General features: G+C 35.5%; 1 protein-coding gene across 6 annotated transcripts in view; it reads right to left on the reverse strand.

Moving 5' to 3' along the window:
• ADK (adenosine kinase) overlaps positions 1-26951 on the reverse strand; it is a 506491-nt gene that overhangs the window by 76691 nt on the left and 402849 nt on the right. For all 6 annotated transcript variants that reach the window (XM_057530669.1, XM_057530671.1, XM_007166572.3 and 3 more), the window contains one exon: positions 8110-8145. In XM_057530669.1, the coding sequence (XP_057386652.1) occupies positions 8110-8145 (36 nt within the window). The remainder of the gene's footprint in view (positions 1-8109; positions 8146-26951) is intronic.

The raw sequence follows: 26951 nt of genomic DNA on the forward strand, positions 1-26951 counted from the left end.
AGACAACATCAGAAACCATGATGTTTTTAAAAGTATGATGGTCATCAGTGAAGTATTTGTATGCTGTTTATTCACAAAATACTTAAGAAATTCTGGATGATATATGAACCTAAGCTTCTCCTATACCTAACATCATGATTCCAGAGGACTGTTGTTTCTGAAAAGAATAGCCACTTGTGATTGGACAATGCGCTGACCTTTCAAACATGCTGACTATTCCACTTCTGGTTGCTTATTTTAGAAGAGAACTAAGCCTGAACTCTGATAACATGAGAAGAAATTCCCTCAGTTTGAGGGGAAAGACTATTAGAAATGACTGACAACAGTTGAAAGGACCCCTCAAAATGTCAATGTCTTTTTTCTGTTTGTTTGTTTGTTTTTTAAATTTTTACTGGAGTATAGTTGATTTACAAGGTTGTGTTAGTTTCAGGTGTACAGCAAAGTCAATCAGTTATATATACATACACATATCTTTTTAAAATTCTTTTCCCATACAGGTCATTACAGAGTATTGAGTAGAGTTCCCTGTGCTATACAATGGGTCCTTATTATTAGTTATTGCCAATGTCTTATAATAATAATGTCTTTACTCTCTCAAATAAATGTATACATTAAAAAAATTACATATATTCTCTCAGTCTCCTTATCAAACACATATTTTACTGCTGTAGGATTTTTGCTTATGATTGAGCACAGTTCATCTTAAGTAAAGGTAAGAGGTAAACTCCAGAAAGATTCACTTTACCATCTTGGGAGCGAATCTTATGCATGTACTGGATGTTTTTTAAGTAGAGGTCCTTCTTTAAGGTGGTATAAGGAATAAATTAAGAGTGAGATTCGGTTGTCTTATACCAACCCTGTGAGAAGATATATTTTTTGTGGTAGTTTTGGTATCCTAATCAAAGAAATATTTTTTTTAATGTCTCAGATTAAATCTTATAATAATGGCAATTCAAGATGGAAACAAACTTTTCAAATACAAAAGATAAATCTTTACAGAAAGGTTAAGCTATATTTTCTATTGATATTTGTATCGATATCCACAGTTCGTGCAAAACCCCTTTGTCCCTCTTGGAGCACTGTCAGTGTGCACCAAATCTAAATTTCTCACTATGCTTTGAGGAGTCATTGCTTCACCCTCAACAGCTGATTCCCATCTAGTATAAAAACTTTCCTTAAAATCTCAATTTTGTCTTCCCAACAATATATATATTTCGAGTTCTGTAGCCTCTCCTCCCCTATCCCCTGCTAGATTCTTCTCCCATATACCTGGGTTAACATATCTTAACAGAATGATGAAATTACAAGGGAGTATGACACAGCTGGATTTACTATTTGTGTGACCTCAAGGAGGTAAATAAACCTCTCAAGCAGGTAAATAAACCTCCCTACAAAACTAAGACAATAATATTTGTGTTAAAAGATGTTGGGAGTGAAGTATGCTAAAATCAGTGGGCAAAAGTCTAAAGAGAATCAGGATATTTGCATAGGCTCATAGTATCTCCTCCTAAGATACTTATTCATTACAAAAGGAAAAACAGAAATGTTACAGTGGAGAAAGTTGACAGACATCACAAACCCCAGTGATCAAATTTAGCGATGCTAAAATTAGTGGGTAAAATAGGATATTTGCACAGTCTCAAAATATTGCCCCCAAGATATTTATTAACTACAGTGGGAAAACAGTAACTTCACAGAGGATAAGTACCACCGTAACCCAGTGATCAAAGTTAACTTGGCAAACAGTAAGACACTGGGCTATCATGTACATCCCTGATGTGATGCACTGAGAAGGGTGATCTCTGTGGTATTTCTGCCAAAAATGCATGAGCTCAATTTAATTATGAGAAAACATCAGACAAACCTAAATTGAGGGACATTCTACAAAATGACTGACAGGTACTCTTCAAAAGTATCAAGTTCATGAACAAGTGAGAAACTGTCTGATAGGAAGAGACTAAGACAATATGACAAATAAATGCAACGTGTAACCCTGGATTAGATTGTGGAACAGAAAAAGGAAATTAGAGGAAACTGGTAAAATCAGAATAAATTCTGTAGTTCAGTTACTGACACTGTACAAATGTTAATTTCCTGACTTTGATTATTACATCCTGGTTATGTAAGATGTTAACATTAGGGGAAGCTGAGTGAAGGTATCTGGAAATTCTCTGTACTATTTTTGCAAATGTTCTAAATCTAAAATTGTTTCAAAATAAAAAGTTAAAAATGGTTTTTTGTGAGGATGAAAGAAGATAAGGTAAGTGAAAGAGCTTAATGCAATATTTAGCATATGCCAAGTACTTAATAAATATTAATTTATTTCCTCTATTTACTGTCATTTTAATACTTTCCAAAATTGTCAAATCCTAAGTTGCCTCAAAATCTCTAGAAAGGACCTCAAGAGTTTTGAGTATCGAGAATTCAATTATGGTATCTAATAAGGGAGGACAAAGAGAAAAAAGGAAGGAGAAGTAGAAGAAAGCTCACACAATTTAGCTATGAGCCATGTATAAATAGCTATGAGCACTCTGAAGTACTCATTAAATCTTAACCACTCTAGGCAGTAGGTATTATTACTATATCCCTATTTCATAGATGTAGAAACCAAGAGCCATGTATGTAGATCTAAAGTACTCATTAAATCTTAACCACTCTAGGCAATAGGCACTATTACTATATCCCCATTTTATAGATGAGGAAATTGAGTCACAGAGAGGTTAAGTAACTTCCTAAGGTCATAAACATACTAAGAGGTGGAGTCAGGACTAGCACCCACAAAGTCTAACTCCAGGGATTATACTCTTCCATGTTATCCACAGATTATACTGCTTCTATGAATTCTGGCAATGTGCCTTCTGTTGTTGTAACCAAAAAACTAGAGCATGTTTATCCTAAATCACTTTATGCCACATTCACAAGTCATTGCTGATCTTGCATTTAAATATGATATTTTTTCTTAATTATTCTGGCTTGTATTTTACCCTAGTGAATTTCATCTTCTGAATGTCCAGATATTTCTCATTTTCCAAGGTCACTGGAAATCTAATTTCCTCCTCCAGTATGTTAGAATGTGAGAAGGAAAGAAGTGTAGTTTATATAGTAAAGAGTACCAGACTCAGAGAGCTGAGCTCTGATTCTGGCTCTATTGTCTGTTACCTACATGACCTTGAACAAGTCATGCAGCTTATTTTTTCTGTTCAACTGATATGGCAATACATGCCCTACCTACCCGACCCACCAGGTTTGTATGAATAGTAAATGTATCGATGATATGTTAGAAAAGGTTTTATAAACTGTGAATCATTTCATAAATGTTAAATTATGCTTTTATTGTCACTGGTGATCACGCACCTTAAATTTAGCATTGTTTTCCAAATTAAAGAATATATTCTCGGGACTTCCCTGGTGGCGCAGTGGTTAAGAATCTGCCTGCCAATGCAGAGGACATGGGTTCGAGCCCTGGTCTGGGAAGATCCCACAGGTTGCGGAGCTACTAAGCCCATGCGCCACAACTACTGAGCCTGCGCTCTAGAGCCCATGAGCCACAACTACTGAAGCCCTCACGCCTAGAGCCCATGCTCCGCCACAAGAGAAGCCACCGCAATGAGAAACCTGCACACCACAACGAAGAGTAGCCCCTGCCTTCTGCAACTAGACAAAGCCTGTGCGCAGCAACAAAGACCCAACACAGCCAAAACTAAAAAAAACAAAACAAAACAGAATATATTCTCTTCATTCCATTTTTAACAAGCTGATGATACAAATGTTAAACAATACTGTCACAATCTACCTACTCTTATAGAATACTAATTGTGGTGTCCGCATACATTGCCTCACTTAACCACAGCGTATTCTGCTTTGTTTCCGAAATAGGAACTCCTTTAATAATTATGGGGTTCATATGATGTGTCAGCCTCCATCCTGTCTCATACTACTTCCTCCTCACTCACTCTGTTCCAGTCACACTGGCCTCCTGTCAGTTCCTGGAGTACACAGTACATTATGCTCTTTCGTGTCTGGGGGCCTGTGTACTCTTGTTCCCTCTGTTTGAAATTTGTTTCCCTATTGTTTATTTGTTTTGTTTTTTTCTGTCATAGCTAGATATTTGTATTTTTCAAGTTTTCAAAGTGTTAGGCAGAAAGTTAGTGCTCAGCAAATATTTGTTGAATGAGTAAGTGATTAAATGAAGAGAATTTGAAGACTATCGTATCTCTTTCTGTTAATCTAGTGTTTTAAAACTGTTGTCATTTGGGACTCAGTCACCTAGGGAAGCAGCATTGTACTCTCTTGGCCAGCATGACCTGACTTAGTGTCTTATTTCCAGAAACTCTTGGTGATCATTCACTGCATTCTTTGTATTTGTAAGGAACACAGGAACCTTAGAAAAATCTTGGAGAATTCTTTGGGAATCAATACCTCCTGAAACTCTCTGGACTTGCTATCCAGTGCTGATCAGTGGAACTTTCTGTCATGATGTATATGTTTATATCTGCTCTGTCCAATATGGTAGTCCCTATCTACATATGCATGCACTTCAAATGTGCCAAGAGACTGAGGAACTGAATTTTAAATTTTATTTAATTTTAATTTAAATAGCCACACGTGGCTAGTAGATGCATACTGGATAGCACAATTCAATACTTTCCTCTCTCAGTGGTATAAGATGATAGAGTTGTCATTGGTCAGAGAAAGACTACAAGCCTGGAAGCCTCTGGGTAGAGTCATGGGCTGTAGGGAAAGTAGGAAAATGTTAAAAGATTGCTTTATTTCCTCTATGGTTAGAAGTATTGTATTTTAGAGATCTAACGTAAGAAAATTAAAATTTGTTGCTTGGAGTAAAACTGAATAACTGATCCAATAGAAAAGGTATGAGTTCTCTTCATCATTTGGCATATACTCTATTTCACTGAGAATGAAAATATAAAAAACATTTTTATTTAGGTTTTGGAGGTATGTCCTTCACTTTAAATCAATTTTCAATACTGCTTTTAAAAGGTTTCATAATGAAACATGTTACTGAGTACCTTATTTTTATTTAGGTTCTAAAAATACAAACCTTTAATCAGTTCAGTTCAAGATAAGGTTGATTTAAAAACACACTGCAGTCTGAACTGATTTTCCATAATAATAAAAGGCCTCACGAAACTTTTTACCCCAAGAATTGTCATTTTAAATTCTTAGCAGGTCTGTCATTTAAATCAGGACACTATGCAATTTTCCATCAACCTATATATATATAAAAAAATCCTCTCTCTTCTGCTTTGTGCTCTGCCCAGCTCCAGTTTTTATCTCATTCTCCAGTGCCCTCCTAAGCTGCCTCTTCTTACTGAAAATTACCCAATTCGTTTTAAAGATTAAAGATTTTTTTCTTAAAGAAAGATTATCTAAAATTTGCAGAGGAGCTAATCAGAATATCATAAACAATGCTCCTGAGGATATTTCCTGATGAATAAACACTGGTTATTTTTAGAGGCATTTAGATTGGTCTCTTAGCAGACAGATCACTAGTGGCAACACTCAGTGGCTTTGGGAACTGATTGGGATTTATAATAGAAAATGAGGGTAGGACAGTGGATTTGTGGGAAGAAAACAATGCCCACCTTTCCTTTCTTTTTTAATTTTTTCATTTCTCTCCTCTCATTCATGCCCCAAATTAAGAGGTAAAATTAAAGTTGGGAAGAATAAGACACAGATTTTGTCTAGTTTGTCACACTAGACTTGAGAGCACTGACACATTTCCATAGACATTAAACTGTTAAGTGATTTATTCTTGTTTGAGTCTTTAAAAATACCAAGTTTCAAACCTATGCTTTCATATTCCTATCTAATGGACTAAGGAAACTTTCATGACATTTTAAAATCATTCAGTTTCTCCAGATAGCATTCCATACATGGATTATATTTTATTAACAATACTTACTTCAGGGTATTCTACTCATGGCTCTTACAGATTCTGCGATGCGTATAATATTTTAGGGAACCCATGAAGGGACACATGAAGACACCGTGTGCTTTAACCAATCTAACACATCATTGTCAAATCAACAACTGAGTCATCTTGCTATGTCAGGAGGTAATAAGGTATCCTACTATAATCATTATCACTTCTTAATATGCTGTAATCATTTTCACTTCTTTATATGCTGTAATCATTTATGGCAGATTTATGGTAAAAGAAACAACTCTAGAATCAATGAGTAAGAACTAACGGAAAGGTTAATATGGTGCTGGTTAGTAGAAAATAGAAAAAGTAGTTTGTTGCTAAGACTGTATTTAAACCAGGCATATACAAAGCATGTAGCTCAAGGGGGCAATAAAACTATGAATTAGTAAGGTTTAATAAACTATTAAAAATTACTATCAAGGTACTACTGAATCATGATCATTTGTTATACAACATGTTATATTTCTAAACATCTACAAAATTGGTTATTTTCTAGAACCAAAATACATTTTTAAATGTTAGCATAGAAAACAGGACACAAATTTATACTCTGCAGGCTTTTATCTTTGGAGAATTTTGATGTAACAACAGAGGGTATTAATTGTTAATACTGAAATTTCACATCAGTGAAACTAAAACATGACTGAAAACGTTTACGTATAGTCTCATGATCAAAACATTTGACTTTTAAATTGAATATTCCCTTCATTACACTTAGCCCTGTATATCAATTGCCAGTTTGGGAAATGACAAAGTGAAACTTAAATTAGATAAAAATTACTTGGAAATCTTTATTCCTTCTTCTTCATGTGACTCAACCCCATATTCATGAGAATATGTTAAAACAAAAAAAGCAAACTCCCAAGAAACTATCAAAGTTGCCATTAATTGAGCATTATGAGGCAGAGTTTCATACCCTGATACAGTTTTTTTCATAAGATCTTGAGAGTAGAATACTTATACCACATGCTCACTATCTTCCTCCAAGAAAAGGAAGCCCTATGCCTGGTTGTCAAGTCCTATGACATGGATAACATACACATGTATCACTTTGTTGCTTGATAATGAATCTGTCTTTAGTACATTTAAATAACATTTCCATCACAATTTCATACAACACCTTTCTCTAAAGAGTTCAAAGTGAGCTTACTAATATATCCAATCAATGCTCACAGCTTCTGTAGATGGTAGACAATACGGAGTATGCAAATAAGGAGAGAGTTTCTGTATGTTCCAGCTCTAGTCAGATTAAATGTTAAAAAATTACTACCATGAAACATTCCAAGTTGCTGTATAGAACACAGTATTCTATGTAGTTCTAGCTAAATAAATATGATAGTCATAAAACTCACAAACTCAGTGAATTCTCTGTCAATTAACCTGTGCTGAGATTAGTCAGTGTTTCCTAACGGTAGACTGGAAGGTAGATATTACGTAGGTAAAAACATAGTCTTGTCTATTATCTTAATTTTGCCAACAACAACCACATGGAGTTTGGAATCTTGACAAGATAATATTTCTATGAGGAAAACAGAATCAATTATCTGGAAAGTAAAGCAAGTATCAATATTTTGTTTCAGAAAATGTATATGTTTTATGCTATCAAAAAAAAAGAAAAAGAGAAGAAAAAAAGATTCAAACAGGAAGTTTACATGAGCAGTATTTAAAATAATCAGTTCCTAACAACTGTTAAGTACAACTTTTGGAAATTAATTTACATAATGATAATCTACATGTGGTAGGGTTGAAATTAGTTAAATGACATTATATTTCACTATTTAGTCTTGCTCCACCACTGCTTTAGCAGTGAATCCTTATGAAATGTAATGCAGCTAATGAGGTAGCTTTTTAACTGAACAAACTGACAGGCCCCATATCTGCAGAGGCAGCTTGAAACCGTGCCCAACCTCTTGGCTTCCCAAGAGGCTTTTCAAAATTCAATAAATAACATCTGTAGGCGATGTTGGGTGCAGACCTAGCAGAGTGCGTCATAACACTGTGCTGGCAGAACAAAGAAACCATGACGACTGCCAAGTTTCCATGGCAACTGCTGCGAGGCTCTGAGAGTATAATAGCACATCAATCACTGTCCAAAAGAACTTCATTATCAGCTAGAAGAAACCTTTAGGATCTGTTTAGTGTACAATTGTGGGTTAACTCACCTCAAAGCCTTGCTCTCTAGCAAAAGTGGCAGCTTCCTGAAATAAAAAAAAAAGAACAGTTAATTATAAAGTGCTAGGTAATGAAGAAATAATCCATTTTGAAACTCATTCAGTCTTCTTTTTACACAATTATCTCAATATATCCACATAGTTCAATTTTTATTCTTACACCAAAAAAAAAAAAAAAGATTTCTTTTTACCTTGGCATAAAAAAAAAGGCAGCATAATGTCAACACACTTCACAAGTTGAAATAAGATATAGTACATGTTTTTACTGTAGCTGTCACTGTGAGTTCAGGTGTTTTGACCCCAGCAAAGAAAATCATTTGAAACCTAAGGAAGATGCTGATGGTTATGTTTTTAATTAAAACAATACCTTTCAGAAAACTCTTCTGTAGAGAAAAACGTCTGCTAAAAAATGTATAGATTCAGAAAACCCACCACTTTGCAATCCCTGATGAAATTTATTCAGGCAAGGATCATCAATGGATATTAAATTCATTAGGTGAAAGGATGATGGGGAACTGGGTATTTCATGGAATCAAAGTATCAAAGATCACATGCTGGTCACAGGGAGCAAAGTATAACTTTATAATGGAAGGATCAAGCTGTCATCACTTTAACCCAGCGATCGATCCTATCACTTATCATTAATAATGGGATCACCAAAAATAGCGTGTCTTCTGTTATGATGCAGTATAAGGTACACAGCATCAGCTATAAAGTTTTTAACATGAATTAATAAAAATTTTATTCAATAACTTGCAGTCTACAGGAAATATAGAGGATAGGAGAACAAGTTAAATGATACACTGAGAAAGCATATGAACAAATCCATAATGCAGGACATTATACAGGACAAGTAGCTTGGTCTCTTCAATAAGTCAATGTTATGATAAAGTGGGGAGGGGAAAAATGACCAGAAGCAATATACAGATTTTAATTGGAAACTGTTTTGAAGAAACCAGCTATAAAATACATTTTGGGACAAGTGGAGAAATTTGATTATGAAATGGGAATTAGATAATATTAAGAATTATCGATTTGATAAGGAAAATGTTCTAGATTTTTAGAGGTGTATCCTGAAGTATTCTGGGATAAAATGGCATGCTATATGTAATTTATTTTAGAAAACTTAAAAAAAATAAAGTAAAGCAAAAATGGTAAAATGTTAATGACTGAATCTAGATGTATTCAGTATTACTATTTTTTTGGCCTGTTTGAAAATTTTTGTAATAAAAAGTCCCCCATTTCTCTTTGATATAAGATGACAGGGTAACAGAAGTTGAACATCATTTTAAAAATACAGTTAAAAATGTTAAAACAATGTTTTTCTGGATATTAAATATATCTTAAGGGCACAATCTGATGAACCTTATTGTATACTCTAATGCCCTTATAATAGGTTATCAAATGACAAAAAACACATCTGTGTAACCAAATCCTTTCCCTTTCTTCACTCTGCTTTGCATATATATTTTCATTTTATACTGATACAGAAAATGGAGGCAATATTACTTTTCCATTCCACTTCCCCCTTGAAAATGGAAAAAAAAAACTGCAGACAACTGTCAAGAGCCTCTACATCTTAACTTACATTCCTCCAAAATTATCTTTGCCAAGAGATATTAATAGAAGGATGGGATGTGAGCCTGAGTAGTGAGCAGATCCAACTAAAACGACTGCTGCACCAAACCATGTAAGGCAGAAACTACAGTTAATGTCTCCAGCACAAATCTGGGTACTATCTACATGTTAAAGAAAACACAGGGAAGAAAAGTATGTATGCACTTATGGTCCAATATACTAATAGCATATAAATTTAAAGAACCACTTTGAGGGTTTGAAAAGGTCGAAATAGACCATTACAGCTGAACACTGAAGTTAATAGAAAGTGATAAGCTGAAAGTACAACTCCTTAGGCTGTTGACTACAGAAGCATAAGGCTGATTGAGTTAACCTTACTTGATACAGATTTTTAAAAAAATGGAATTATGATCTTGACAATTGTTGCAAGCAAGGCTGGCCTCTTTGACAATTTACTTACACTAGAATCTTGTATACCACACAGTCAATAACATTTGCTAGCCTGGATGTCAAGGAAAAGGATAAAGTTCAAAAGATATCAACGTAGAACTTTTCCAAGCTGTCCAACTCAAGAACTAACCAAGCTAATTCTTATATGGAAAAGACAACTAAGAAACCCTGCGAGAACTACTTATTTACATGGAACTTTATCAGCGGCACAAAAGAAACCTAGAGGACTATAAGACAAAGTTAATATGAAGAATCTGTATGACTGAAGTTGCACTAAGACGTAAAAACTTAAAATTCACATACAGTAGTTAAGTTACCTTTTTAATGTCCAGTTCTGCTCCCACAAATGTAAGAAGCTATCGGCTGTGATCTGTTACGGTATAGTAGAACTGACTAATTGCAAGAAGGCACATTTATAAATGTCAGATCATTATTCTTTAAGGAAACTGGGTCCTAGGACACTTCCACATCTGTAAACTATTCCAAGCACCAACATATTTCTGACTGAGGAAGGACATGCTGAAGAAAAGTCAACTCAATTTTCTATCTTAGCGCCCCCTCACACAGGTTTGCAGAGCTGTGCCCTATCACTGAAAAGCTAAGCACTTGTTCTATGGCTTAAAAAGATCTTATCTCCTGACTTCCTCCCACCTTCTTTTGATCTTGGGCTGGTGCCCCCAGTCACTCCATTAGAGAAGGCAGCTGGCTCACATCACTGCAGACTTTCCCACAGCTAACCTCTGATCTGAAGGTGTTTGTAGATACAATGATGGAACAACATTTATTTTTCCCTCTCAGCAAAACAAATAAAACAACACAGGGGAACAGTTTGACCCAGTAAGAATTTTAAGCAGAAGTTTCGTCTTCAGATTCACTGCATGGAGGGACAGAAGGAAAAGGCATTAGGTCAGAAATCAGGGAAGAAAAAAGGGGCATAAATGGTAGGCAGAATAGTAAGGCAGGTTCCAAATATCAAGGGTAATTCCAAGTGAACTGATCACACTAAATTGAAAAGGACTTTTTAGCGTGCCTTCGCAGTAAAAGTGAGAAAAGAAAACAAGCAAGTCCCCATCTGTGCTGCCCCAGGGCGCCACGTACTGAGTTTCACAAATCTAATGAAGCAGTCAAGTTAAAATCCAACCACAGAGTGAATGTGACATGTGGAGAACAGCTAGGGTTAGAATAGAGAAGCAGAGCGGTTCCTAATGCAGGTGATTATCCATGTGATAATCATTATATTTACAGGCTTTCCATTTTAGATCTGACATAAAAAATCACAAAGGAGGAGGGATTAAGGAAATAAACAACCGACACAGAGGCTTTCCTGCTCCCCTGAGAGTGCAGCACTTTCATTCATGCATGACAAGCAACAAAAGCAAAAGGCCAGGAAAGAGTATTTCTGAGAAGGCTGGATTTCACATTAACACTTCTTTCCATTTTGATAACTTTCACTATTATTCAGTTTCTCATACAGGTCACATTTTCAAAATCAGTTCCCATTGTTGTCTATGCTATAATACAGTATCATTTTTGGTTTACAATGAATGATACTCACATAATATGTCTTTTACAACAACAAAGCCATTTTTTCCTTCCTGGAATTGAGTGTTGTGAATAAAATGACACATAATTAAAGTCTTAGGCTCTCATCTACACCACGCTATTTAGGATTTGCATTAGGCTTGCTGCTTCACCAACCAGGCTAAAAGGATAAAACAACAACCAAGTATGGTTTTTTGAGTAGAGGTTTAAAAAAAAGCTGAAATTCGCGGTTAATGAAAACTATGGAATACTTACATTACGAGTTATTTAAAGGGATTAGCAAACCACTACCAAAAAGCACAATCCTCAGATTATACAGGAAAGGAAGGAAAAACTCAAGTGTGTGTCTGTGTGTATGAAAGACAACAATTTCCTTTATATTCAATTGAGAAGAAAACTGTTTTCTCTGCATTTTGTCTGATAATACCCTGATTTTATTTTATAGAGAATTATCTGTAATCACAAACTAAAACCATAACTAGTCCATATTGTTATTCTAATTCCAATTATTTCTTACTAGTTATATAGAAATACAAATGATTTCTGTGTATTGGCCTTATATCCTGACACTTTGCCAAATTCGCTTATTAGCTGTAGGAACTATTCTTTTGCTCCTGTAAAGAAAGATGTTCCTACTAACCATACTACAAAGTTATTTTAAGAATTTAGCAAATGCCTTAAAAAAAATTACCTCTCTCTTCTCCAGAGTGATCTGAAGGGTATAACTACTAACTACCACCACTACCATAGCTCATAACCCTTGCTCTCCCACTTCCTGCTCTACACTTCAAGGCACTGAACCCAGTTAGAGCTATTATCTGCTTGCTTACGTTACCACTCTACTTTCTGATAGTGGACATGAGGGGTCTTGGGTGTAGGCTGAAACTTCATGGACTGAAGCAAAAAAGGGAGAAGACCCAACTTAGGACCAAAGAAAGGTAACTTGTGACTATCCACCGAAAGCAGCCCATCCATTCAAAACAAACTATTCTGTTACCCCAATGCAAACAGGAAGCAGAAAGTTCACTGGAGTTCCCATGGTCTTCACTCAAGTCATAGGAGTCCAGGGCTTTAGGAGAAGCCAAGGGAGAACCGAGCCACCAAAACAGTTCTGCTGTTTTGTTTGTTCATCTCTCCATCCAAATAGAATTTACCCAGCAAGGACAGTTTTAGGCTAACAGATACTATTATGCTAGAGGTATATCAGTGCTACAGCTGTTGTAGACCTTACAATAGTATTAGACTTTGACTTGATAATATTTGAAACAATACTGTAAATCCTAATGGTGTGGTGTACATGAGAGTCTAAGATGGAATGTTATCTATGTCTGCCTTTCTCTGTATAAATCTATGTATAAAAATCTCTCTATATAAATAAAATTCTTAAATTTGTATATACATTTAGATGTATAATGCCTTTTTCGAAGGGCTTTAAATGCAAGATGCTTCCTTTTTGCATTGGGGTAACAGAATAGTTTGTTTTGAATGGATGGGCTGCTTTTGGTGGATAGTCACAAGTTACCTTTCTTTGGTCCTAAGTTGGGTCTTCTCCCTTTTTTGCTTCAGGGGGCAGTTACAGCCAAATGGAAAGAGTACAGGGCTTAGAATCAGAAGACCTACACTAAGGTTGTTGTTTTACAGCTCATTTGATATGTAATCTTGAGCAAGTCACTCAGTATATCAGTTTATATCAACACATCTGAGGTCAACAAAACGTACTGGATTGTTGCTAGGAATAAATAAAATATTTAATGTGAACTGTAAAATCATTTTGCCTATTGAATTCAAGCTCTTGGTAAGATCTTAGGATAATTTAAACAAATGAATTTCAGAGCATCCAGAGTACATTCAATGATTTGTCCTATCTGTGGATCATATGTGTAGTAGAGAAGCCTCTGAATTGGTTGCCTACTACATTGATCCCTAACTGGTGATGTTCAAATTCTTGTAAAATTCCCTCCCCTTTGAATGCGGGCTGGACCTAGTGATTTGCTTCTAACAAATATCTGACAAAAGTGATGGGATGTCTTGTTTGCCCATCCACACGCTCTCTCTCAGCTCTTGCTCTAGGGGAAATAAGCTGCCATGTTGTGAGGACTCCTATGGAGCGGCCCATGACTAACAACCAGAGAGGATCTAGGGCTTGCTAATAGCCATGTGAGTGAGCTTGGTAGTGAATACTTCCCAAGCAGAGATATGACTACAGCCCTGGCTGACATCCTGATTACAGCCTTGTAAGAGAATCTGATTCAGAGGCACCAAACTAAGCTGTGCCTGGATTCCCTATCCACATTTTATACACGAGGAACCTAAGCCTTAGAGAGGTTAACTAACATGGCCCAATTCAGATACTTTCCATTCAGATTATGCTAATTCTTAAAAAAAGGTCACAAAAATCAAATCAAACAAGCGTGGCTAACAAATCAATCGTAGGTGAGCAAATTATGGAAAGATAATTTAGATACATACTATCTAAATGGTTTTATATACCTGATTATGATTAACCATTTCTTAGCTGTAGCGGTGATATACCTCTAAATCATGCTGACATTTAATGATAAAGAACTACCTGCTGTTTATTTTTTTCCTGCAATATATTATAAAGACTTATGTTGCTTAAGCCTCTAAATATTTCTTCATGCTATCCTTCAGACTATGAATTACTTCTTCTTTATGCTATCTACAAAATCATTTATATATTTTCTCATGAAACTGCATTAATGTTATACTACTTTTAATATTAAAGGATTTCTGAAGAGGAAAAGGTTTAATTTGTAAATAAAGTAAACAAAGCCTAGAGAAATTTGTTAAAGAAAATATAAATCTGGGAAACCCCTTTTAAAATGTTTCATTTACGAAAATATCTGTACTGGTTTTTCCAAAGAATATAACATACAACTTTTGGGAGATTTTCAACCTGTACTCTGACATTTATTACCATATGCTTCCTGTCTGCAGAATGCTGAATAGAAATATTATTTAACATTTACTGAGTGCCAAAAACTCCGTGGGGCAATGTATACACTATAAAGGCACGCATGGCCCCTATCCATTAGGTTTATAATAAAAATCAGATAAACAGTATATAAATTATAACTTCATAAACATGACTGAAAAAAATTACTCAGACAAATTACAAGCCAAAAAAAATTAGGTTTAGTTTAGAACATACTTAACCCTTTCACAAAATGATTTACTAGATGTGTCTATTCTACTAAGCAAAGTTGTTAATTCCCACTGTTAAGCATATTTAATGGTGGTAACTAAAGGAAAACAAGTTTAGGAAAAGTGCTTCATCAAAATTTGACTGACTAGCTATTTGGCTAACTTATAGAATAATCCAAGTTTTTCAGTTGCTGAAGAAAGAAAAAAGAGATGCTAGCATAAGAAAATCATCAGGGTAGCAGGCCTCTTATTGGGTATTTTATTTCCATTTTTAATGAGATAACATGTGCTTGGCATAATGAAGGCACTCAACAAATGTCAATTATTTTCCATATTTCATTTGATCCTCATGAAAATCCCGTAAAATAGGTGTTCTTCTCCTTTCACAGATGAAAATCTGAAGGTTCAGAGACATTTAAATATGTCCAAGACCAAATAACAAGTAATCGTAATAGCTGGCATTTGGATCTGAGGCTTTCCAAGTGGTTTGTGCTGGTCTGCTACTGATGAACTCTTTTAGCTGTTTTATGTCTGAAAAAGTCTTTATCTCGTTTTCATTTTTGAAAGATATTTTTGCTGGCTATAGAATTCTAGGTTGACAATTTTTTGTCTCAGTGCTCTAAGGTCCAGCTTGCATTGTTTCAGATGCATTCTTATCTTTGTTTCTCTGTACAGAATATGTCTTAAAAAAAACCCAACCTGTCTGCTTTTAAGATTTTTTTTATCACTGATTTTATGCAATTTGATTATGATGTTCCTTCATGTAGTTTTTTCATTGTTTCTTTTGCAGTTTGTTGAGTTTCTTGGATTTGTGGGTTTATAGTTTTCTTCAAATTTGGAACATTTTCACTCTTTATTACTTCTAATATTGTTCTGTTTCTCCTCTCCAGGACTCCAAGTATGTATGTTAGGTCACTTGAAGTTGGCCAACCCCTGTATTATGCTATTAGTAGAATATTTATAAGTTTTAAAACAGACATTTTTCTTCTTTACTGAATTACCAGTGAGGAACTGAAGGCCCTATGGAGAGCAGGCTACAGCTTGTTAGCCTTAAGTAAAATGTATATCTTTAGACAGGTCTTGTTTCCTTCATTCACTGGCCAAAAAAACCCCTAAAACCTAAATCACTTATATTAATAAAAAGACAGTAAAAGACAAGACAAGTAACCAATTCTTACAAGTTTAGACACATGTTTACATGGGGCAATGAGAAAGGTATTACTGATCAGTGCTAAACATTAGACCAAAAACGGAAAGGAAGGCCTCATGATGGGGAGAAACTGGCATTCTTACTAAGTGTCTTTTTAATAATTCTTCTCTCTCAAATGTGCACCAGTGTCTTTTGCATTTTCCATATTCCATGCACGAAGCTTCCTAAAGTGTCAAGGTGTGATAATCACTGCCTATCAATGCAACCTTCTGTGGCCACTCTGATGACACTAACAGCAGAACCTGTCATAAAAGCTCCTCTACTCTTTGAGTCTCTTGGTCTTTTGAGGAAGAAGACGAAATAGAATTGGAAATCACAGTAACATTCACAACCCAAAATATTACTGAATTAAATTAAGAAAGAAACTTATAGGACTACACTGTGACTTATTAGCATAACAAAATATAGTAAAAAACAGAGAAGCATCTAGTTTCCTACCTCTAGTGGGGAAGGGGGGCTGGGGGCAGGAAAGGCAGTTCCTCTTCCTCCCCAGGTCAGAATTTTTAACCTATGGATACGTACATAACACATTCCGTTCAAGTATCACCAATAACCAGTATTATTTTCCTCCTTCTTACTAGGTGACTCACAATAATTATGCACAGAGTGTATTGTAATACTTATGTCTTAGAAACAAGTTCAACATAGACAAACTTAGAATTTTCACAGTGGTCAGTGGGAAGTAACAAAGATAGCCATGGCAGTAACAATGAATACAGCTCTCTCAAGGAAAGGAAAAAAAAACAAAACCTACACCAAAAATGAAACTACAAAGAAGTCAAAGGAAAAAAAATCTAATGTGCATGAAAAACAAATCAGACAAATGTCAGGCTATTAAAAAAATAATCACAGAAAGACGATAGAAAACACCCAACAGAGTATGTAGCAGGCACTCCATAAATGATTAATTGAAAGCATAATTCACCTATCCTTCCTCTATGATAAATAGGTTTAAAAAGATACTTTTGAAATGCCAGTACTGCATTTGATAATGAAGTGGGAGCCAATCATTAGTCTACAAACTAGAATCAAGAAATGTCTATCTTTCTACCTCACAAACATTTTTTTGTTTTCTTTTTATTTTGGCTGCACCACACAGCTTGCAGGATTAGTTCCCTGCCCAGGGATCAAACCCAGGCCCCCTGAGAATCTGAGATAATATATTTTCTAATCCTAGTGCTTCCCTGTGTGTTTTGCTGTCTCTGTAACAAAGTATGAGTTTTCATTACATAGTAACAAAATGCAGGAAAATGAAGGTAATTCAGCACAGAGGTAGTAATGAAGTGCTGACATTTTTTTTTTAATTTTTAAATTCAATTTTATTTATTTTTTTTATACAGCAGGTTATTAGTTATCCATTTTATACATATTAGTGTATATTTATCAATCCCAATCTCCCAATTCATCACCCCCCCCCGCCGTCATTTCCCTCCTTGGTGTCCATACGTTTGTTTTCTACATCTGTTTCTCTATTTCTGCCCTGCAAACTGGTTCATCTGTACCATTTTTCTAGGTTCCACATATGTGTGTTAATATATGATATTTGTTTTTCTCTTTCTGACTTACTTCACACTGTATGACAGTCTCTAGATCCATCCACGTCTCTACAAATGATTCAATTTCGTTCCTTTTTATGGCTGAGTAATATTCCATTGTATATATGTACCACATCTTCTTTACCCATTCGTCTGTCGATGGGCATTTAGGTTGCTTCCATGACCTGGCTATTGTAAATAGTGCTGCAATGAACATTGGGGTGCATGTGTCTTTTTGAATTATGCTTTTCTCTGGGTATATGCCCAGTAGTGGGATTGCTGGATCATATGGTAATTCTATTTTTAGTTTTTTAAGGAACCGCCATGCTGTTCTCCATAGTGGCTGCATCAATTTACATTCCTACCAACAGTGAAAGAGGGTTCTCCTTTCTCCACACCCTCTCCAGAATTTGTTGTTTGTAGATTTTCTGATGATGCCCATTCTAACTGGTGTGAGGTGATACCTCATTGTAGTTTGATTTGCATTTCTCTAATAATTACTGATGTTGAGCAGCTTTCCATGTGCTTCCTGGCCATCTGTATGTCTTCCTTGGAGAAATGTCTATTTAGGTCTTCTGCCCATTTTTGGATTGGGGTGTTTGTTTTTTTAATATTGAGCTGCATGAGCTGTTTACATATTTTGGAGATTAATCCTTTGTCCATTGATTCGTTTGTGGATATTTTCTCCTATTCTAAGGGTTGTCTTTTCGTCTTGTTTGTAGTTTCCTTTGCTTTGCAAAAGCTTTTAAGTTTCATTAGGTCCCACTTGTTTATTTTTGTTTTTATTTCCATTACTCCAGGAGGTGGATCAAAAAAGATCTTGCTGTGATTTATGTCAGAGAGTGTTCTGCCTATGCTTTCCTCTAAGAGTTTTATAGTGTCCAGTCTTACATTTAGGTCTCTAATCCATTTTGAGTTTATTTTTGTGTATCATGTTAGGGAGTGTTCTAACTTCATTCTTTTATCTGTAGCTGTCCAGTTTTCCCAGCACCACTTATTGAAGAGGCTGTCTTTTCTCCATTGTATATCCTTGCCTCCTTTGTTATAGATTAGTTGACCATAGGTGCATGGGTTTATCTCTGGGCTTTCTATCCTGTTCCATTGATCTATATTTCTGTTTTTGTGCCAGTACCATACTATCTTGATTACTGCAGCTCTGTAGTATAGTCTGAAGTCAGGGAATCTGATTCCTCCAGCTCCATTTATTCCCCTCAAGACTGCTTTGGCTATTCAGGGTCTTTTGTGTTTCCATACAATTTTTAAGATTTTTTGTTCTAGTTCTGTAAAAAATGCCACTGGGAATTTGATAGGGATTGCACTGAATCTGTAGATTGCTTTGGGTAGTATAGTCATTTTCACAATATTGATTCTTCCAATCCAAGAACATCGTATCTCTATCTGTTGGTATCATCTTTAATTTCTTTCATCAGTGTCTTATAGTTTTCTGCACACAGGTCTTTTGTCTCCCTAGGTAGGTTTATTCCTAAGTATTTTATTCTTTTTGTTGCAATGGTAAATGGGAGTGTATCCTTAATTTCTCTTTCAGATTTCTCACCATTAGTGTATAGGAATGCAAGAGGTTTCCGTGCATTAATTTTGTATCCTGCAACTTTACCAAATTCATTGATTAGCTCTAGTAGTTTTCTGGTGGCATCTTTAGGATTCTCTACGTATAGTATCATGTCATCTGCAAACAGTGACAGTTTTACTTCTTTTCCAATTTGTATTCCTTTTATTTCTTTTTCTTCTCTGACTGTCGTGGCTAGGACTTCCAAAACTATGTTGAATAAGAGTGGCGAGAGTGGACATCCTTGTCTTGTTCCTGATCTTAGAGGAAATGCTTTCAGTTTTTCACCATTGAGAATGATGTTTGCTGTGGGTTGGTCGTATATGGCCTTTATTATGTTGAGGTAGGTTCCCTCTATGCACACTTTCTGGAGTCTTTATCATAAATGGGTGTTGAATTTTGTCAAAAGGTTTTTCTGTATCTATTGAGATGATCATACGGTTTTTATTCTTCAATTTGTTAATATGGTGTATCACATTGATTGATTTGCATATATTGAAGAATCCTTGCATCCCTGGGATGAATCCCACTTGATCATGGTGTATGATCCTTTTAATGTGTTGTTGGATTCTGTTTGCTAGTATTTTGTTGAGGATCTTTGCATCTATATTCATCAGTGATATTGGTCTGTAATTTTCTTTTTTTGTAGTATCTTTGTCTGGTTTTGGTATCCGGGTGATGGTGGCCTCACAGAATGAGTTTGGCAGTGTTCCTTTCTCTGCAATTTTTTGGAAGAGTTTGAGAAGGATGGGTGTTAGCTCTTCTCTAAATGTTTGATAGAATTCACCTGTGAAGCCATCTGGTCCTGGACTTTTGTTTGTTGCAAGATTTTTAATAACAGTTTCAATTTCATTACTTGTGATTGGTCTGTTCATATTTTCTATTTCTTTCTGGTTCAGTCTTGGAAGGTTATACCTTTCTAAGAATTTGTCCATTTCTTCCAGGTTGTCCATTTTATTGGCATAGAGTTGCTTGTAGTAGTCTCTTAGGATGCTTTGCATTTCTGCGGTGTTGTTTGTAACTTCTCCTTTTTCATTTCTAATTTTATTGATTTGAGTCCTCTCCCTCTTTTTCTTGATGAGTCTGGTTAATGGTTTATCAATTTTGTTTATCTTCTCAAAGAACCAGCTTTTAGTTTTATTGATCTTTGCTATTGTTTTCTTTGTTTCTATTTCATTTAATTCTGCTCTGATCTTTATGATTTCTTTCCTTCTACTAACTTTGGGTTTCGTTTGTTCTTCTTTCCCTAGTTCCTTTAGACGTAAGGTTAGATTGTTTATTAGAGATTTTTCTTGTTTCTTGAGGTAGGTTTGTATTGCTATAAACTTCCCTCTTAGAACTGCTTTTGCTGCATCCCATAGGTTTTGGATTGTCGTCTTTTCGTTGTCTTTTGTCTCTAGGTATTTTTTGATTTCCTCTTTGATTTCTTCAGTGATCTCTTGGTTATTTAGTAACGTATTGTTTAGCCTCCATGTAGTTGTGTTTTTTACGTTTTTTTCCCTGTAATTGATTTCTAATCTCATAGCATTGTGGTCAGATAAGATGCTTGATATAATTTCAATTTTCTTAAATTTACTGAGGCTTGATTTGTGACCCAAGATGTGATCTATCCTGGAGAATGTTCCATGTGCAGTTGAGAAGAAAGTGTAATCTGCTGTTTTTGGATGGAATGTCCTATAAATATCAATTAAATCTATCTGGTCTATTGTGTCATTTAAAGTTTGTGTTTCCTTAGTAATTTTCTGTTTGCATGATCTGTCCATTGGTGTAAGTGAGGTGTTAAAGTCCCCCACTATTATTGTGTTACTGTTGATTTCCTCTTTTATAGCTGTTAGCAGTTGCCTTATGTTCGAGGTGCTATGTTGGGTGAATATATATTTATAATTGTTATATCCTCTTCTTGGATTGATCCCTTGATCATTATGTAATGTCCTTCCTTGTCTCTTGTAACATTCTTTATTTTAAAGTTTATTTTATCTGATATGAGTATTGCTACTCCAGCTTTCTTTTGATTTCCATTTGCATGGAATATCTTTTTCCATCCCCTCACTTTCAGTCTGTATGTGTCCCTAGGTCTGAAGTGGGTCTCTTGTAGACAGCATATATATGGGTCTTGTTTTTGTATCCCTTCAGTGAGTCTGTGTCTTTTGCTTGGAGCATTTAATCCATTCATGTTTAAGGTAATTGTCGATATGTATGTTCCCATTACCATTTTCTTAATTGTTATGGGTTTGTTTTTGTACGTCCTTTTCTTCTCTTGTGTTTCCCACTTAGAAAAGTCCCTTTAGCATTTGTAAAGCTGGTTTGGTGGTACTGAATTCTCTTAGCTTTTGCTTGCCTGTAAAGCTTTTGATTTCTCCGTCGAATCTGAATGAGATCCTTGCCGGGTAGAGTAGTCTTGGTTGTAGGTTCTTCCCTTTCATCACTTTAAATATATCATGCCACTCTCTTCTGGCTTGTAGAGTTTCTGCTGAGAAATCAGCTGTTAACCTTATGGGAGTACCCTTGTATGTTATTTGTCATTTTTCCCTTGTTGCTTTCAATAATTTTTCTTTGTCTTTACTTTTCGTCAATTTGATTACTATGTGTCTTGGTGTGTTTCTCCTTGGGTTTATCCTGCCTGGGACTCTCTGCACTTCCTGGACTTGGGTGGCTATTTCCTTTCCCATGTTAGGGAAGTTTTCGACTATAATCTCTTCAAATATTTTCTTGGGTCCTTTCTCTCTCTCTTCTCCTTCTCGGACCCGTATAATGCGAATGTTGTTGTGTTTAATATTGTCCCAGAGGTCTCTTAGGTTGTCTGCATTTCTTTTCATTCTTTTTTCTTTATTCTGTTCAGCAGCAGTGAATTCCACCATTCTGTCTTGCAGGTCACTTATCCATTCTTCTGCCTCAGTTATTCTGCTATTGATTCCTTCTAGTGTAGTTTTCATTTCTCTAATTCTTCTAGGTCTTTGTTAAACATTTCTTGCATCTTCTCGATCTCTGCTCCATTCTTTTTCTGAGGTCCTGGATCATCTTCACTATCATTATTCTGAATTCTTTTTCTGGAAGGTTTCCTATCTCCACTTCATTTAGCTGTTTTCCTCGGGTTTTATCTTGTTCCTTCATCTGGTACATAGAGGTACCTCTGCCTTTTCATCTTGTCTGTATTTCTGTGAATGTGGTTTTTGTTCCACAGGCTGCAGGATTGTAGTTCTTCTTGCTTCTGCTGTCTGCCTCTGGTCAGTGCTGGCATTTTTACTGTACTGAACATTATAAAGTGATTGGGCTAACAGATGGGATTTTGTTAAAAGCAATTTTGACTTATCGCACGTAGTATTACAAATTGGCTTCTGCCTATATCCATTTCAGAAACTTTTCCCATTGGTCACCAATCTTGGCCTTTCTTTTTGACTTTTTCGAATAGGACTTGATGAATTTTCTAGAGGGATGAAGGGTTTCTGCATACTGTAAAATTTAGGAATAATTATTTTAAGAAATAAAATGGGTACTCGTTTTCTTCTATCTCTTCAGAGGTGTAATTTCAATCTCTCTCTAAATTTCTCTGCATCACAAATTACTGTTTATTTCCTGAGTAAATATTTTCCCTCCTTCAAGTCTTTGCTCAGTTTCCCCCACTTACTCCTGCACATTTAAGCCCTTTTGTTTGGATTTTTCCAATTCCACTGGATAATTTAATAGGTGAAAAAATGAGACTCTTTTTGATGCTTTAGGGTTTAAGTTTTGCCATCCTCTCCTAGAAACACTCCTCCCTACTTTTCTGTTGCATATCATTTTCCCTTTCTCTCTCACCTTTCTGTTGCTTACCTTCTTTCTCATTCATTACCTGCCCTATATAGTCTTATCTAGAAATTCAGCTATCAACTTTTCAACCTTTTCTCTCTTTATAGTTTTTAGGGGTAATTTCCTTTATTCCTTTCGTTTGGTATCATTCTCAGATATCCTGCCTCACTTCCAGAGTTGCTTTGCACTTGACAGCTTCCAAATTCTGCCAAGTATATTTTACAAGCACAAGGCCTATAATATCTAGTCTTGTTTCCATTCTTACTGACAGAAACCTAGGTCAGGCCTGTACTACCTCTTGCCTAGATTATTGCTATAGTGTCTTAATCAGTCTCTAGTACCAATCACACTCAGTTTGAATGTATCCTTACATTCCGACCATTAGATCCACCTTCCTAAATATCAACTCTGATTAGCCTTTGTTCAACAAGCTACCTACTACTTCCTGAGAAAAGTCCCAATTCCATAGCCTGACTTTCAAAGGTCCTCCATAAAGTGCCCCTACTTTTCATTTCTAGCCTGATCTTTTACTATTCCCTTATACATGTACCAGATGCCACTCAAACTAGAATACTTGCTATTCTCTGAACATGCCCCAGGCTTTTTTGCCTTCATGCTACCTTGCACATGTAGGCACTAAATGAATTAGAATACCCTTCAACCACCCTTGTCAAAATACTACCAGTCCCTCCAGGGTTAGTTCAGCCATCTTCCGCTTAATGGAAGCCTTCTTAAATTGTTCATGGTCTCTCCTTTCCCACCTTCAGAAGTGGCTTTATGCATTGCAGAAGTTTTCCTAAATTTGTAAAGGCTTCTTTTATGGCAGTTAGGTACAGACTGGAAACATAGTTATTTGTATAGACAGCTTATCTCTCCTACTAGATTATAAACTCTTAGTGAAGAAACTCTTTTTCACTTTGTATCCTCAAAACATCTAACATACTGCTCTGCCCAGAAGAGATAATAAATCCTTGTTGATTTACCAAATGATAAGGACAAAGCACTCACCTACATTAAGCAAAGAAGAAATACCTCTGCATTAGATCAGCAATGACTTGATTTGTTGTGCTTCATACTCTTATTTTAGGGATCTCAGTGCTCTGTATATTCTTCTATTACGCTATTTCTTCCACTGAATTATAATTTACTTACATGGTCTATTTTCTCCCCTAGCTTATGAGTTTCATAAGAACTAAGTTTTATATCATATCTTAGAATTGTGCCTCATACATAGTATGAATTAAATACATGAGCGCTGAAATGAGTTATACTGATTTAAAAGAATCTTATTTTAAAAGGTAAAAGATCTTTCTACTCATGTGTATTGAGCTTTTCTAGAATAGGATCTAAGATTTGGCTAAAAATTTAGTAAATTGCTAGCCTGATGTGTTCCGTGAGAGTATTCACGCAATACGTATATCGTGCCATTTCTGCAGTTCTCCTGTTTTGGGAAGTTACCATAAAGGATTTTGGCATTTGTCTCTTTTCCAAGGATCACACAAATAATCAGGGAAATAGTTTTTCCTGGAAGAATAATTGACTCTGAAATATTAAACTATATTTTCAAAGATATATACATTCTAGACATCACTGGCAGATACTGGATATTAAAGGGTATAATATAGCTCAACAAAGATAAGCACCAATGTTTATGATAGAATTAGCAAGAATAGCGAAAAATCAACAAAAATAACTAAACAAAACCCACAAAACAATCCCCTACATACAGATTAAATAATGGGTAAATAGCAAGTCTCAACTCAGTTTGAGGACTTTGTAAGTTATCAACTAAGCAATTTTATGACAAGCTACTATTTTATTTTGCTGAAATGCATGGTAATTAGAAAATTTATAGCATGTGGGATAGAAACACAGGTCAAATTAGTTTATAAACAGCAACAACCCATTACAGTACATTTCACAACTTCAAAATGACACTTTTTTTTTCTTTAGCAAATAAATGCTAATACCTCCATTGTAATATATGTCATTTTTTCACTGCCAGTGCACATATCCTTATAGACACTACTCCATACATGTGTAGCTCAAGAGCCAATGCTAAATTTTCTTGTTTCAAAAGAAGAGATTATATACATAAATTCATCTTATGTGTTAAGTGTTTGAAGGACAAGATCTGAGTCAGATAGCAAATCCCTTGTACACAAAGCTAGGAGCAATGGTAACAATCTTAAAAACCTTGTTGTGAAAGGAATGATCTGAGTTACATCTCTAATTAACATGCACTACACCTCACAAACAAGGAAAGTCAATTCTTCATTAGCCAGAGTGGATTAGAGATGGTTTAGACACAACAGGGGCCTGCCTGAGACGTGCTCACCAACCCAGCAGAGTCTGGTAATTAGGCAGTATTGGATTAGCAGTAGCAGGGATGAAGGCAAGGAGCCTGGATTTAGGAGTGTGTTGCTGTATCTCCCACTTCCACTTCAAAGAGAATAATTCACTGTATCACTATCATGGTTAACCTTCACCTGGACAACCAACACTTAACAATGGTTTTGTTATTATAGAGATTTTCAGTTATCAATAACTTCTCTTCCTGCTCTGCTACCTTTACATTATCCTCTGCTTAACAATAGGTGATGGCATTCTATTTCTCTTTTTTGGAAAGGATGGCAAGGGAAGTCAAGAGTCACGAAAAAGCAACACTACATTCTTGAGAAAGAAACTACAAAAACTGCACATATGAAAAAGTACTAACATACTCAAGTTCTATTTAAGGTTTTTCAGGAGCATCCTAAATTACTCAGTGTATTATCGGACACAGCATCTGAGAACATAGTTGCCACAGAACATGGCATAATTTTCTGTGTAATTGTGTAAGAAAAATAAGCCCTCTCATTAGTATCCCCAAAGCAAAACATATACATTGGATATTCTATAGATATTGCCTAAAATGTGAAATTTGGTAACTGTAATAGGTTCAGAACAGGCATTTCATAATTGATGAATATCTCCAGCCTCAATGTAAACACCATGATAATGTTAGTCAGATACTATTGAGAGCTGGATAGGCATGGGAGTTGTTGGACTTCTCTTGGTTGTAATGACCTGGACAGATTTTTGATTATCTGTTGTAGGAATAAAGGGAGGCGGTAGCAATAACCATCGTACATCTGCTTCAAGAATTTTAGCAACCAATGAACATATTAGATACCATTTATTTCCATAGTTATATGGCACTGTGCTAGACTCATCTGATTAATCAAAAATAAGGAAAGAAGAATTAAGATGAAAGCAAAAATTAAAGTCAGAGTACAGTATGCTGCAATGGAAGTTAAAAGGAAAGAAAACAAAAGAAAAGGCTTTATGGCGGAAGCAGAATTTGATATAAATCTATCAATACAAGGATAGGTAAAATTTTAGGTGAAGGTGTATATAAGGAAGGACAGGGAGGTATGGAAAATGAGAGGTGTGTCCTGAGACTAGCAAGTGGTCCAATAAGGGATGAAGAGAGGACAGGAAAACACTAAGATTTTAAAGGTAGATTTACTCTGTAATGAGTTAGGAGACTGGATTTAATTCATTTAACTATGTGGTAGGTAGATGGAGAAGGTGAGAGATATTAAGGTTTCTGAGCGGGTAGGTACCCTTATTAGGACTACATTTCAGAAAGATTAACTTATCTAGCAGCAATATACAGACTGCATGTAAAAGGGAAGACAAGTGAAGATTTTTAGATGGCAGATCAGAAAACAGGTGATAAATACAAAATATTTTAACTCAAAGAGCAAAGTACAGAAATGACAAGTTATAAGATAAACACAATATAATGAATTTTAGACAAGCAATCTTTTTTAGGCTTTCCTTCCATGTTCCATAAAATAATGAAATAAAATCAAAGAATCCTGCACTTAAAATGAAGAAACTTGGATTCTAGTTCTTACTTTGCCTCTTATTTTACCTCTAGTGTGACTCTGGGCAAGACATAAACTCTCTTTCTCAGGTTCCTCATCTTGCAAATGAGAGGCTTATAACACTT

Source organism: Balaenoptera acutorostrata, chromosome 16 (assembly GCF_949987535.1).
Source record: "Balaenoptera acutorostrata chromosome 16, mBalAcu1.1, whole genome shotgun sequence".
NCBI lineage: Eukaryota > Metazoa > Chordata > Mammalia > Artiodactyla > Balaenopteridae > Balaenoptera > Balaenoptera acutorostrata.